This window comes from Setaria italica, chromosome IV (genome assembly GCF_000263155.2).
Source record: "Setaria italica strain Yugu1 chromosome IV, Setaria_italica_v2.0, whole genome shotgun sequence".
NCBI lineage: Eukaryota > Viridiplantae > Streptophyta > Magnoliopsida > Poales > Poaceae > Setaria > Setaria italica.
In genome coordinates this window covers 9,973,707-9,986,630 of record NC_028453.1, presented here as the reverse complement: position 1 = coordinate 9,986,630, position 12,924 = coordinate 9,973,707, and the positions used below count along the sequence as shown (strand labels likewise).

The 12,924-nt window shown below is 46.4% G+C and overlaps 2 protein-coding genes across 3 annotated transcripts; one reads left to right on the top strand and one right to left on the bottom strand.

Moving 5' to 3' along the window:
* Positions 1-1,606: 1,606 nt before the first annotated feature.
* Positions 1,607-8,259, top strand: LOC101761357 (alpha-mannosidase 2). The gene is made up of 4 exons (XM_022825941.1): positions 1,607-2,313; positions 2,405-2,554; positions 3,374-3,406; positions 4,891-8,259. Exons 1-4 carry the CDS (start codon positions 1,696-1,698, stop codon positions 7,639-7,641), a joined length of 3,552 nt encoding a protein of 1,183 aa, XP_022681676.1. The 5' UTR covers positions 1,607-1,695; the 3' UTR covers positions 7,642-8,259.
* A 242-nt stretch (positions 8,260-8,501) lies between these two features.
* Positions 8,502-12,568, bottom strand: LOC101760692 (TORTIFOLIA1-like protein 5). 2 transcript variants are annotated; one of them, XM_004965065.4, is made up of 5 exons: positions 11,584-12,568; positions 11,364-11,487; positions 10,481-11,028; positions 9,334-9,727; positions 8,502-9,024 (listed from the first exon to the last, which is right to left on the bottom strand). In XM_004965065.4, the coding sequence occupies exons 1-4, from the start codon at positions 12,361-12,363 to the stop codon at positions 9,335-9,337; spliced, it is 1,845 nt and encodes a 614-aa protein (XP_004965122.1). In that variant the 5' UTR covers positions 12,364-12,568; the 3' UTR covers positions 8,502-9,024; position 9,334. The 2 variants fall into 2 exon arrangements, with proteins under 2 accessions (XP_004965122.1, XP_004965121.1); XM_004965064.4 differs by having other exon boundaries at positions 9,339-9,727; positions 11,584-12,567.
* Positions 12,569-12,924: the final 356 nt, after the last annotated feature.

Here is a 12,924-nt window from a genome sequence, read left to right as displayed (position 1 = left end):
TGCATTCACACATAGTACAAATATAATGTAATTAGGGTTAATAGATTCGTATCGCCGTTTAGCCTCCGCTTATGTAATGGGTTTTGTAAATAGTCTACGTTTAATACTTCTAATTAGTATCTAAACATTCGATGTGACGGGTGCTAAAAATAAGTCAGAGGAACCAAACCAGCCCTTGGGCTCCGGTGCCAGGACTTTGCTAAGCTAGCACCTGCACTCTAAGTGTATCGTACCTCTGTTTCTTTTCTCTCTCTCAGCAGATCCTCTAAACAACTTCTATCCCAAGTTTAAAGGATCAGATAAAAAAATCGCACCCCAACATGTCCTCTACTTGTCTCCCTATTATGAGGAGGCCTCCAAATTCCTCCCTCCACCCTCCGTTTCTGGGAATCTCTAGGGAGCTCTTTCTCTATGGGGGTTATTGCTGGAGTTGAAAATATTTTCGTGGTACTAAAAAGAGAGAACCTTCGTTTGATCTTTAGGAATTTTGATTTAAGGACTATTGACGGAATTGCTCTTATACTATGAGGTTGGGAGAAAATCCAGAGGTCTGTTTGGTTCACAAAGTTGGCTAAGAGCAATTTCAAGAGTACTCCAAAAAATTCTTCCCCAAAATTATGTATTGGGGTTCTTCAAAAAAAATTCCCCTAAAAACATATCAATCCAAAGCAAATCGCTAATAAATAGCCCCCAATATTTTAAAACAGGCCACGTCATCGTATTGGGTCCATCGGAAGGGACGCGCGAGCGTGCGGGAATCAGAATTAGGGGAGGAATGCCAACACTAAAATATATGCGGTGGTAGGTTATTTTTTAGCGTTGCTAAAAAATTGGGGAAGGTTGGGTGGACTGTTGGAGTTCGTTTTTTCTCTTTTTTTCCCTTAAAAAGGTATTGGGGGTAAGATTAGCAGTATCTTGGAGTTGCTAACCAGCTGGGTGACTTTTTTTACGGAAATGAGCTAGGTGTTTTTTACGGAAATGAGTTTGCATGCTACAGTAACTCGTCTAAGTCCTTGTTTACTTGGGAAGTTGGGAGGTGCCAAATTGGCATTTTGCCATAAATGCGACACTGTAGCATTTCGTTTGTATTTGTGAATTATTGTCCAAATATTGACTAATTAGGCTCAAAAGATTCGTCTCGCAAAGTACAACAAAACTGTGCAATTAGTTTTTGATTTCATCTACATTTAGTACTCCATGCATGTACCGCAAGTTTGATGTGATGGGGAATCTTCTTTTTGCATAGTGTCAAAGTTGGGAGTTTTGTGGGAAGTAAACGAGGGCTAAGAAAAATCTCACGACAGTCACGTAATCTCACGACAGTCACGTACTCCATTCCACAGTTGTCCTCCAAAGTCCGAACGAATCCGTTCCCAGTTCACCTCAAAAAACGGAGTCATGATGGATGATGGCTTGCAAGCTCCGCCACCATGAACACCAAACTCACCAACCAAAAACTTCATGGCGCCACCGTGACAGCCCACTTGAATCGCTGCCCACCTGAACCTAAGGCCCAACGCGTCAGCGAAACATACCATTCGTACGAGCTCTCACCAGGGCCCACCCGACTCGCGAATCAAACGAAGCGCTCAAAATATCGCCGGTGCCGGACCCGGGCACGGGCGGAAAGCCACACCCACTCGAGCCGACCCCGCGCGCGGAGGTCAGTCAGGCCACTCCCCCTCGCCTGCGGCGATGCCTTTCTTCTCCGGCGGCGGCGGGGGCCGCTCCGGCGCGCTCCTCCCGACCACCTCCAAGCCGAAGGCGCACCACCACCTCCGCTCCAAGTCCTCCCTCTCCGCGCCCGCCTCCTCCCGCCGCCGCGGGGGCCCCCACTCCGCCTCCTCCCCCTACTCCCGCCGCGCCCTCTGGCTCGCCGCGGCCGCCTTCGCCGCGCTCTTCGTTCTCGCCTTCCTCCGCCTCGGCTTCCCCTCCTCCCGCCCCGCCGCCGCGCGGCCGCCCCCCGCTCGCCCCCGCGCGCGCCTCACCCGCAGGCCGGCCTTCCGCCACCGCGAATCGGCCGCCGCCGAGGCCGCGGCGGCCGCCGTGGCCGCGCGGATCGGGCGAGAGGCGCCCGTGGACATCACCACGAGGGACCTCTACGATCGGATCCAGTTCCTCGACGTCGACGGCGGCGCCTGGAAGCAGGGGTGGGAGGTCAAGTACCGCGGCGACGAGTGGGACGGCGAGAAGCTCAAGGTCTTCGTCGCGCCGCACTCGCACAACGACCCCGGCTGGATCCGCACCGTCGAGGAGTACTACGAGCGTCAGTCGCGCCACATCCTCGACACCATCGTCGAGTCCCTCTCCAAGGTTGTTGTCGACTTCTCCCCACTCGAGATTTGCTTTTGGGCTCTGGTGCTCTGCCCCTCTCGACGATCATCAGGAGTCTGCTATGTTGTAGGATTCGCGCAGGAAGTTCATATGGGAGGAGATGTCGTACCTGGAGAGGTGGTGGCGCGACGCACCGCGGAAGAAGCAGGAGGCGTTCGCTAAGCTTGTACGTGATGGGCAACTCGAAATCGTGAGCGGCGGATGGGTCATGAACGATGAGGTGAGAGGGAAGCAAAATTCTGTGGTTTAGATGGGGTTTAAGGAGTAGACTGCAGTTTCTGTTTCATTGTTTGTGTTTGTCATTGACATGCTGTGCTTGCACCATCTGTCTAGGCCATGAACGAACGGAATGGAATTTTATTTCACGTTTACCTAGTTGCCTAGTGATTAGGAATGAACGTTGGCGTGCTGTGCTTGCAGAACTAGGATGCTGTATCATTGTATTTCACTGTTTCTCCTTGCGCACATTGTGATCTCGAATCTTAGTACCATGTATGTATTCAACGATGTTTCATATTTAGGCATGAATTGAGTGTAACTTCTTTTGGATTTGTGTACTTGTAGTTTCTATGCTTAGGAGTCAATTGGGGCCTAGTCTGCTTGTAGGGTGTTGTGTATTCGTGACTTCTGTGCTACCTGTCCACTTCATACTTAGGAAATTTATAGATTCTGTGGCAGCTGAGCATGCATTTATGCTACATAAACTATAGTACCAGGCTTTGTTGCTCTAGAAAATTTGCATATTAGTACACATGCTGAGGAGATTCAACAGTCAAGACTGGCTAAATAGTCACAAACAGCACTGGCATGTTTAATTTATTTGTTTCCGTTTAGTATGTTGTTTCTGCTGTGAGCTTTATTTGTGTTCAGCCATTCTTTCAACAGATATTGTGCTCCTATGTATCTAGTATCCTGTTTTATAACACTGCCATTTCGGTTGTCCTGTCTGTTGATTTAATCTTTTCCGGCAAAGTATTTCCTCAAAGTTATTTCTCTTTAAAAGGAAGCTAAATTGAATTTCATTTGTTTCTCAACGCAGGCAAACTCGCACTACTTCGCCATCATAGAACAGGCAAGTACACTTTTATATCTTTGCTCTTTGCTAAACGTTATATTATGACTGTCTGTAGCTGATGTGTAAACAAAGTGCATTCTTTATCCCTTTCTTATTTGATGTGCACCATGTTGAAAAACACATGGAACTGTACATATAAAAAAAAACACTCAGAGGATGTGCTATAGACTCTGGTTTGATGCTATTTGCTAGTATAGTAGCATTATATTTTTCTCACGTTTGAAAGCTGGGATCAAGTTTTCTTCATTTCTCAAACTTGAGCAAGAGCACATCACAAACTTTGGGATAGTATAACCAAAAAAGATAACGTCATACTCTTGGTTTGAGATGACAACAGGAAGAACTTATGGCCTATGGGGACTAGCTATGTCATAGTTGGAACATGTTATTGCTTTTTCCAGTGTGTTTCGTTGTGCAGTTTCCTGCTTAGCGCCTAATAACGCTTATGAATGTACATATTTGCTTATATTTGAATATACGAAATCTAATTAGCATAGTCCAGTGGGATGATACAACTTTATCATGGCCCATTGCATGAAATCCTAAATCCGGAAGCTTTTAAAGAAACCGCTAACTGGATGGGTCTATATCATGGATTAGAAAAGAAAAACAAATTCCTTAAATGCCTACCCCCTCGATCAGTGTTTTAAAGGCGATAAGGCGACCTTGGAAATCTTTGCACGCCTTATCGCCTAGGCGACAAGGTGGACCGGTTTCCAAGGTGAGCTGGGTCCGCCTAGATGCCTAGGCGACGCCTTTAAAACACTGCCCTCGATGATAGTGAGGTGTCAATTGGAGAACACCATTTGATATGAGAAAGATATGTGGACCTTGTGTCTTATATCACATTTATGTTGGGATCTAGGCAGCTGATTGTTTTCTTTGATTCTCCCCTAGTTTTTGCCAGGGCAATCAGTCCTTGTCTCTTTGCTCCTATATATTATCCAAGGAAGAGAACACATCTTTTTTCCTTCCAAACTGGGTGCCTGGGGATTGAACCTGGGCCAATGGCTTGCGCCTCATACCACTTTGCCATTTAGAATGGATACTACCGGTGTCTGTTGTATACTTGTATTTACATATGGTTTTTAGTCAATCCTTTTTTACTTATCAAGTGAGACAAATGCATCATTGAAGTTTTTATTTGAAAGGAAAACCGTATCAAAAGACCAATTTTATAGTCCATAAGGAGTGACTATTGATTTTCCTTGTAAGTTCCACACTGTTGCTTGACTTTTGGGTTCAAGAAGAAATTTACCAATCTAACCAAGGGAGTACATGCAGTACATCTCGTTGGAATCGGGCTATATGCTATATATATTTTAATGCAAAATTGATATTTTAATTTTGCACTATAATGCCTGATTTGGTATGGGTCCATCGGAGCAAAGTTGATACCGATTGGTTCTTTTTGGATATGATTGTAACGCGTATTATTTAATTATGATGAAATTTATTGACCTTTGTGATTTCTTTCACAGATGATGGAGGGGAACATGTGGCTCAATGATACTATTGGAGTTGTTCCTAAAAATTCTTGGTCGATCGACCCATTTGGTTATTCATCTACAATGGCCTATTTGCTTAGGAGAATGGGTTTCCATAACATGCTAATCCAGAGAACGCACTATGAGCTGAAAAAGGAGCTTGCAGTGAAAAAGAATCTTGAATATTTGTGGAGGCAGAACTGGGATATTGAAGAAACAACTGACATATTTGTTCATATGATGCCCTTCTATTCCTATGACATTCCACACACATGTGGACCTGAACCAGCTATCTGCTGCCAGTTTGACTTTGCTCGAATGCGTGGTTTCAGCTATGAATCCTGCCCATGGAGATTTGATCCTGTTGAGACAGATACTGACAATGTGCAAGAGAGAGCAACAAAACTTCTAGATCAGTACAGGAAAAAGTCAACCCTGTACAGAACGAATACACTTCTCATTCCTTTGGGTGATGATTTCCGATATGTTAGTGTGGAGGAAGCAGAAGTACAATTCCGCAATTACGAGAAGCTTTTTGATTACATAAACTCTAACCCCCATCTCAATGCTGAAGTCAAATTTGGTACCCTGGAGGATTACTTCTCCACACTGAGAGATGAAGCTGAAAAGATAAACTATTCACGCCCGGGTGAATTGGGTTCTGCTGAGCTGCAAGGTTTTCCAACACTTTCAGGGGATTTCTTCACATATGCTGATCGAAATCAGGATTACTGGAGTGGTTACTATGTGTCGAGGCCATTCTTCAAAGCTGTTGACCGTGTACTAGAACAGACGCTCCGAGCCTCAGAGATTCTGGGTTCATTTGTTCTAGGATACTGTCAGAAGTTTCAGTGTGCTAAACTCCCCATCAGCTTCTCACACAAACTGACAGCAGCAAGGAGGAATTTGGCTCTTTTTCAACATCATGATGGGGTTACTGGCACAGCTAAGGATCATGTTGTGGTGGACTATGGCACTCGAATGCACACTTCACTGCAAGATCTACAGTTATTTATGTCCAGGGCTGTCGAAGTGCTTTTAGGAGATTTCCATGATAGATCTGACCCTACATTGCTATCACATTTTGAACCAGTGCAGGAACGTTCAAAGTATGATGTTCAGCCAGTGCATAAGGTTCTTGACCCTCATGAAGGGAACGCACAGTCAGTTGTCTTTTTTAACCCACTAGAACAAACAAGGGATGAGATTGTTATGGTTGTTGTAAGTACTCCTGACATTTCTGTTCTCAATTCGAATGGTTCCTGTTTGCAAAGTCAAGTTTCCCCAGAGTGGGAGTTTGTCAGCGATGAAAAGATTTCGACAGGCCGGCACCGTCTTTATTGGAGGGCTTCTGTTCCTGCACTAGGTTTGGAGACCTACTATGTGGTTACTGGGCAGGATTGTGAAAAGGCTGTTCCTGCTGTTGTAAAAACATTCACAGCTTCACAGCGATTTCCTTGCCCTGAACCATATGTTTGTTCAAAGCTGGAAGGCAAAACAGTGGAAATGAAGAACTCTTATTACACTCTTTCTTTTGATGTAAGTCATGGCCTTCTTCAGACAGTAACTCGTCTCAAGGATGGGGAACAAACTGTGATAGGTGAAGAAATTGGCATGTACAGAAGCCATGGAAGTGGGGCATACTTGTTCAAACCAATTGGGCAGGCTCGCTCAATTGTAGAGGAAGGAGGACATTTCATCCTTACTGAAGGGCCATTGGTTCAAGAAGCTCATTCTCTTCCAAAGACGGAGTGGCATAAGTCACCTCTCTCACATAGCACACGCATTTACGATTGTGGGGACTCTATACAGGATATGTTGATCGAGAAGGAATACCATGTTGAGCTTGTTGGCCATGTTTTTAATGATAAGGAACTGATTGTCAGGTACAAGACAGATATTGACAACCAAAGGATCTTCTATTCTGATCTAAATGGCTTTCAGATGAGTAGGAGGCAGACATATGATAAGATTCCTCTACAGGGAAATTATTACCCAATGCCATCACTTGCCTTCTTGCAGGATTCACTTGGTAATCGGTTTTCTGTACACTCCAAGCAGTCATTAGGGGCAGCAAGCTTAAAAACTGGATGGCTAGAGATTATGTTGGATCGTAGGCTGGTTCAGGATGATGGCCGTGGTCTGGGGCAGGGAGTAATGGACAACCGGCCAATGAATGTTATATTCCATCTCCTCAGGGAGTCCAATGTCTCAGCTTTGCCTAAAACCCACAGTTTGCTTACTCTTCAGCCATCTCTCCTCTCGCACCGTGTTGGGGCACACCTGAACTACCCAATGCATGCTTTTAAGAGCAAAAAACCTCATGAAAAATCCTTCAAGCTGCCTCAACAGTCATTCACTCCATTAACTGCGTCTTTGCCCTGTGATGTGCATATCGTGAACCTGAAGGTCCCTCAGCCTTTAAGATTTCCTCATTCTGAAGCAGCCGACCCAAGATTTGCTATTCTGTTGCAGAGGAGAGGCTGGGACGCCTCATACTGCAAAAGGGGTGGACTGCAGTGTACAACAGTTGGGGAAGAACCAGTAAATCTGTTCTACATGTTCAAAGATCTGTCGGCTGTGAGTGTGAAAGCAACTTCGCTGAACCTCTTACATGATGACCCTGAAATGCTAGGGTACCTTGAGCAGATCGGTGATGTTGCTCAGGAGGGAAACGTTCTTATCTCACCGATGGAGATTCAGGCATACAAATTAGACCTACAGCCACCATCACCGCAGGAGTAGTTTGCCTGCAAGTTAGACTTAAGATGGGTCTTGAACATTCCTACAAGTAAGACTGAAGATGGATCTTCCTAAAACAGTTGATAGTGGCAGCCGGATTGAGCTGGAACAGATACAGTGCTGCATGTATATGTGTTCATTCTCTTGGCGTAACGTTGGTGATTGAACCTCTGAACTTCCTGACAACTGCAGCTGATGCATTTGGTTGCAGCTTCTTTATCCACGAAGGTGCATACGCTTCATTTTCTTGGTTATTATGCACAGCAGTTTGGAATATTTGCGGCACATTGAAGCAAAGCTAATTCAATTAGCGTCCAATTGCGAATGCTCACTACTAGAGTGTTGCTCCGGCCACTGCTCACACAACAAGAACCTACATCAGAGAAGTTTTGTACATTTTTATTTTGCATTTTTTTTCTTTCGTAGTGTGATCAGCCTCCTGGGAAAAACCTGAAATAGTTTAGGTACATGATTCTTGCTTTTGAGATCTTTATATGTACAGAATTCTGCTTGTAAGCACGTGAGGATTGCTGAGTGCCTCACGCCACACTCTCTATCGGGACTTCTTTACTAGTCCTGGCTACAAAGTTCACAAATATTTTCACGTTGCTTTATACCGTATGATTTGTTGTGGTATTTGGCCAAACCTGATTATCCATCTTTGGCATTCTGTTTGATACTGTCTGGTTCACACACCGTGATATGTGATCAGTTTGTAGTCACGTTTTGGCAGCCCTTGGGTAGTTGTTTTGACATCATGTTTCTTGATCTGATACTACACTTTGGCCTACCATACTTTCTGTCTGGCTTTCTTGGCATTTGCCACACTGGTAGAGGAATCAGCAAAAGGGAGAATAACAAACTATACCAAAGAATATCTTGCATTTGTTGCAATTGCAATCTGCGAGCGTTTTTTTCCCTACTTTTATGATCTCAGCATACCAAAGAAAAAAAATTGTGACAACACCTCGCGAGCACAGGAATAAGTATCCAAACTATTTACAAGCAGTACAAGATACATCCATGACTACATGTCCGTGCAAGGATCTGCTCCGAAGGAAACAGAACGTAGAATTTTCTCATCGCTAAACTCCACATATGCATTCTGCCCTCAGTGAGTCTCCACCAGCAATTTCATGTCTGTTGCATGATTATCTAGCTCGTGGCGAGGGTCTTGCTTTAGAGTTTAGGCTGTATATCAGGGGTCTGAACCCCGGGCGACTCATGAATAAAACCTCACAATTTGTATCATCTCAGCTCTAAGCTTGGAGAAAAGAAAACGCCTCCGAAAATGCACCAATAGTGGGATCTTCAAACGCTCTGCTGCCTTGCTAAGGCAAGTAGTTCTCACTTCATATGAACCAATTTTGTTGCACCTAACCCAACCTGAAGAAAATGGAAAGAGTGACAATTTAGTTGGCAATTGATTGAATAAGAAAATGTTATAACAAGACCATGCAAATTTGACAATAAAGGTAGGTTGGTGCCAATTGAGAAGGAATCCCAATCACAATAGGTAGATAGTATTAGGGTTGGGGCAGGGGCCATAATTAAATTGATTCTGATGTGCTAAAGAAGAAAGCAACTACTTTCATGTGCTATGCTGCTGTCAGTTTCCAAGTGTCCTAATTTTCATTAGCGTACCTAGCAAATCTAATCGTGTGGATGACAGAGTTTACTGGTGGCTTCTATTACCTTACCTTGACCTGTATTGAGCCGAGTCTCGTCTTCTCCCTTCCTGGGTAATACCTGTGCTTCTTACAGATGAAGTGTTTGGCTCTGCCAAGGGGTTGGTGACGAACCCGCCCTGAGCTCCAAACTTTTGCCTCTCCCACTTGTAAGAAGTCTTGCTCTCCTCAGAGTAGTTTGGTGCATCTGAGACGGAGTACCTGGAAGTGTATCTACCTCCATCATGTCTTCTCCAGAATTTTGGGCTCAGAATGCAGCATGCATTGGTGTCAGGTTCGCTGTTTGGGATCCTTCCTGACGAGGCAGCCAAATCACGGGATATCTCGTCCAATACCATCTCGAGCCCATTCACCCTCGTCTCCAAGGAACGAATCCCATTCTGAGAGCTCCCCATGAATTTCTGATAAGAAAAAGTAATTAAAGCATCAGAAGTGTTTTCAATTTAAAAGTAACAGGAATAATTCAATGCTAGGCATTGTTTTGGAAAATCATCCTTGAGTTTTATATAAAAAAATAAAAAATATTGTAGACCAGCGGGAGAAGATACACTAAACATGCAAAACATATTGCCTATTTGATGTGATCAGAACATTGGCTGATGCTTTACAGATGCAGGCAGACAATATCAATGTTCCTGATAACCCAGCCTCATGGTTAATATGTTAGGTGATTAAGACACTGCCGTATTGCTAGTAAGTGCCCTATTGCACTGTTGCGGTCCAGGTTTTCCCCACACCATGCCACTGTCCAGACCTGAATGCATACTGATATGACTAGTGCAATCAGGACGCATTGAATGAATGTATGATTCATACCAAACGGTCATGGCTGCTCATTGTGACCAAATAATACGTAATAAATATCCTGATGCAAGAAGGATGAGTCCTACGTTCAGTCCAAATTACACGAAAAAAACGTCTGCTAGGCAATGGTAGGTTCTTTTTTTTTTAACAGCGGGAATGAGTGAGCTTGCACCAAAGTTTGCTTGGTGTAAAAATTTTCCAAGCAATAAGATCTTACCAGGACATCTCATCTACTCATGCATATGCGAGATTCTTAAGCAAACAAAAAGAAAAGGGAAAAAAAGGTGAAATTCGAGTTTCAGCAAATTATTGTCATATGATATGCAAGGGAACAAGGGATAATTAATTACCTGGAGAAGATTGAGCAAACTAGCCTGCTGATTCTCAATCTGAACCAGCTGCATCCTGATCTTCGACAGGTCCTCATCCTTGTGAGCTGACTGAAGTTCATCGGGCGCATCCTCGGTCAGGGCAGTCTCTTCCAAATCACCATCCCCGTTGTATGGAACAACTCTAGATCCTGACTTGGGACCAACCAACTTCTTGTAACCCTTCTCACCAGTCTTCTGAAACAGCACCCTCCGCGCTTCAAGCCTCTCTCTAACATTTCCCTCTTTCAGGAGCTTCTCCTCGGTCACCATTTTGATTGGTGTTGCGTCCGGAGCAACAGTAATATCAACCTTGTCCTCATAGTTCTTAGCTTGGTCTGCGTTGCGGCGCGGAGGCGGCAAAATTTTCTTGCTTGCGTTGGAAGGAGGGCTGGCTTTTCTGTTGCTGGCATTGTGCAATGCATCCGGTGGGAGCTGCCTGTTAGCCGGCCATGAGTTTCTCCTTGTAATTGAAGGGGCAGAGCTGGAGCCCAAGGAATCAGTGGGGTATCTGCCATCACTTACAGTCTCTGTTCAATTATATAATCCATAATGTTAGTAAAGAACATTTGTTGTCTGATCACCTCTAATCCAGACAACTAAATCCAACAAATGTATGCAGTGCATATCTAAAATAAGTTCAAAAACCGAAATAATTTCTTCACAAAAAAAATATTTATTATCCAGTATGTTTTACCCAAATATCTGTCTTTTACCAAACAGGTTATTCTTTAATGTACAGTATGCAGTCCAAACCCCCAAACCAAGCATAGACCTTAAATTTACCCAAATCACAAAAAAAAAAGGGTGAAAAGAAGGAAAAAAAATCAGTGAGTAGAACCTCAAGAGTAGCAAGCCACATCACCTGTGAGAGAAGATCTAGCGCGGGACAATGATGGCACATCGGAGGAGCAGACTTCCTCATCCACGTCTGGGATCTCCCTCCACGCCTCGATCATCCGATTCATGGACTCACGCACAATCTTTACCTGCATTGTGCCAAGAAAGTGTCAAAAAAAATGTAGAAAGCCGCAGATCTACGAGGATACCGTGGCCAAGATCAAAACTTCATAATTGCGACCGACCTTATCAAATCTCTTGGCTTCGAAGACGGTAATGCAGGAGGATTTGTGGGAGATAAGGTCGTCTCCGTGTTCGAGGGCCAACAAGGCGAGCGCCTCGGCGGCAGCCTTCCTCGCGGCCCAGTCATCGCCGGTGAGCGCGTCGCGAAGGCTGGGCACAGCGGTGGATGCGGCTCCGCCGCCGGATGCGGCCGAGGCAGTGCCGATGAGGGAGATGAGCGCTGGCTTGGCCTTGAACGCGGCGCTGCGCAGGAGCTTGAGAAGGCGCGGGAGGAGCGCCCCGAGGTAGGCGGCGAGGTCGTCGGTGGGCTCGGAGGCTTCGACGGCCGCGGCCGCGGCGAGCGCGGCGGCCAGCTGCGCGCACTGGTCCTGCTCGTGGAGCAGCGCGTCGGTGAGTGGGCCAAGCGCCACGGGCGGGGACTGCGCGGCCCCCGCCGCGGCGCGGGCCGCGTCGACGAGCGCGGCGCGCACGGAGGAGTCCGGGTCCCTGACGCGCCGCAGCGCGGCGGCCACGAGCCTGGGAACGAGCGGCGCCACGGCGTCGCGCGGGTGCTCGCCGGCGACGAGCGCCAGCAGCCGGAGCGAGTGCCGGCGCAGCGGCGTCCTGTCGGTGGGACGCGCGTCGGAGACCGCGGCCACGAACACCGGCAGCTCGTCGGCTTCCAGGTCGCGCGCGATCGCGTCCAGCTCCGCGGCCGCCATCGCCTCCGTGTCCCGGTCCGAGAGCCGCAGCAGGCAGCGGTTCACCCGCTGCTTCATGGGCTCCCTCGGCGCGGGGCCCATGGCGCTCAGTGTAGCTTCACTGCTCCGGTGAGAGGAGGCGCCGGCGGCGGATTCCGAGCCGTCGCGGGCTCTGTGCAAGTGGGTGAGTGGAGGAAGGTGGCGAGGAGTACGGAGAGGCAGGCGGCGAAGGTAGGGGGGACGGTGGCGTGGCGGGTACTAATAGCTCGAGGGGATGGCGGGTGGGAGAGGGAGGCCGCACACAGCCTGCAGGGAGGGGAAGATGAGATCTTGGAGTGGACTGGGCGCCGCGCATTTATTAATAATCTTTTTTAGCAGTATTTCGATGCCATTACCAAAATGGCGATGCTTTTTTGGCATCTTTGTAGGCACAAGTACGCCCCATTGGTGCTCATTTTTGGATATGTTTTGGTGAATTTCTTGGCAGGTTGGTTGGTGGTTTGGTTTGATGAGTGGTGAAAATGAGCCTGGGAGCAGCTGTCCAACTATGAACTATCCAAGGTTTGGTGATTCCTTCTTCTTCTTCTTCTTCTTTTTTTTTGGGTAGGTCACATGTAGTTGGGCTTTTTGTTTACCTCAAGTAATTTAGGCTATGCTATGTTT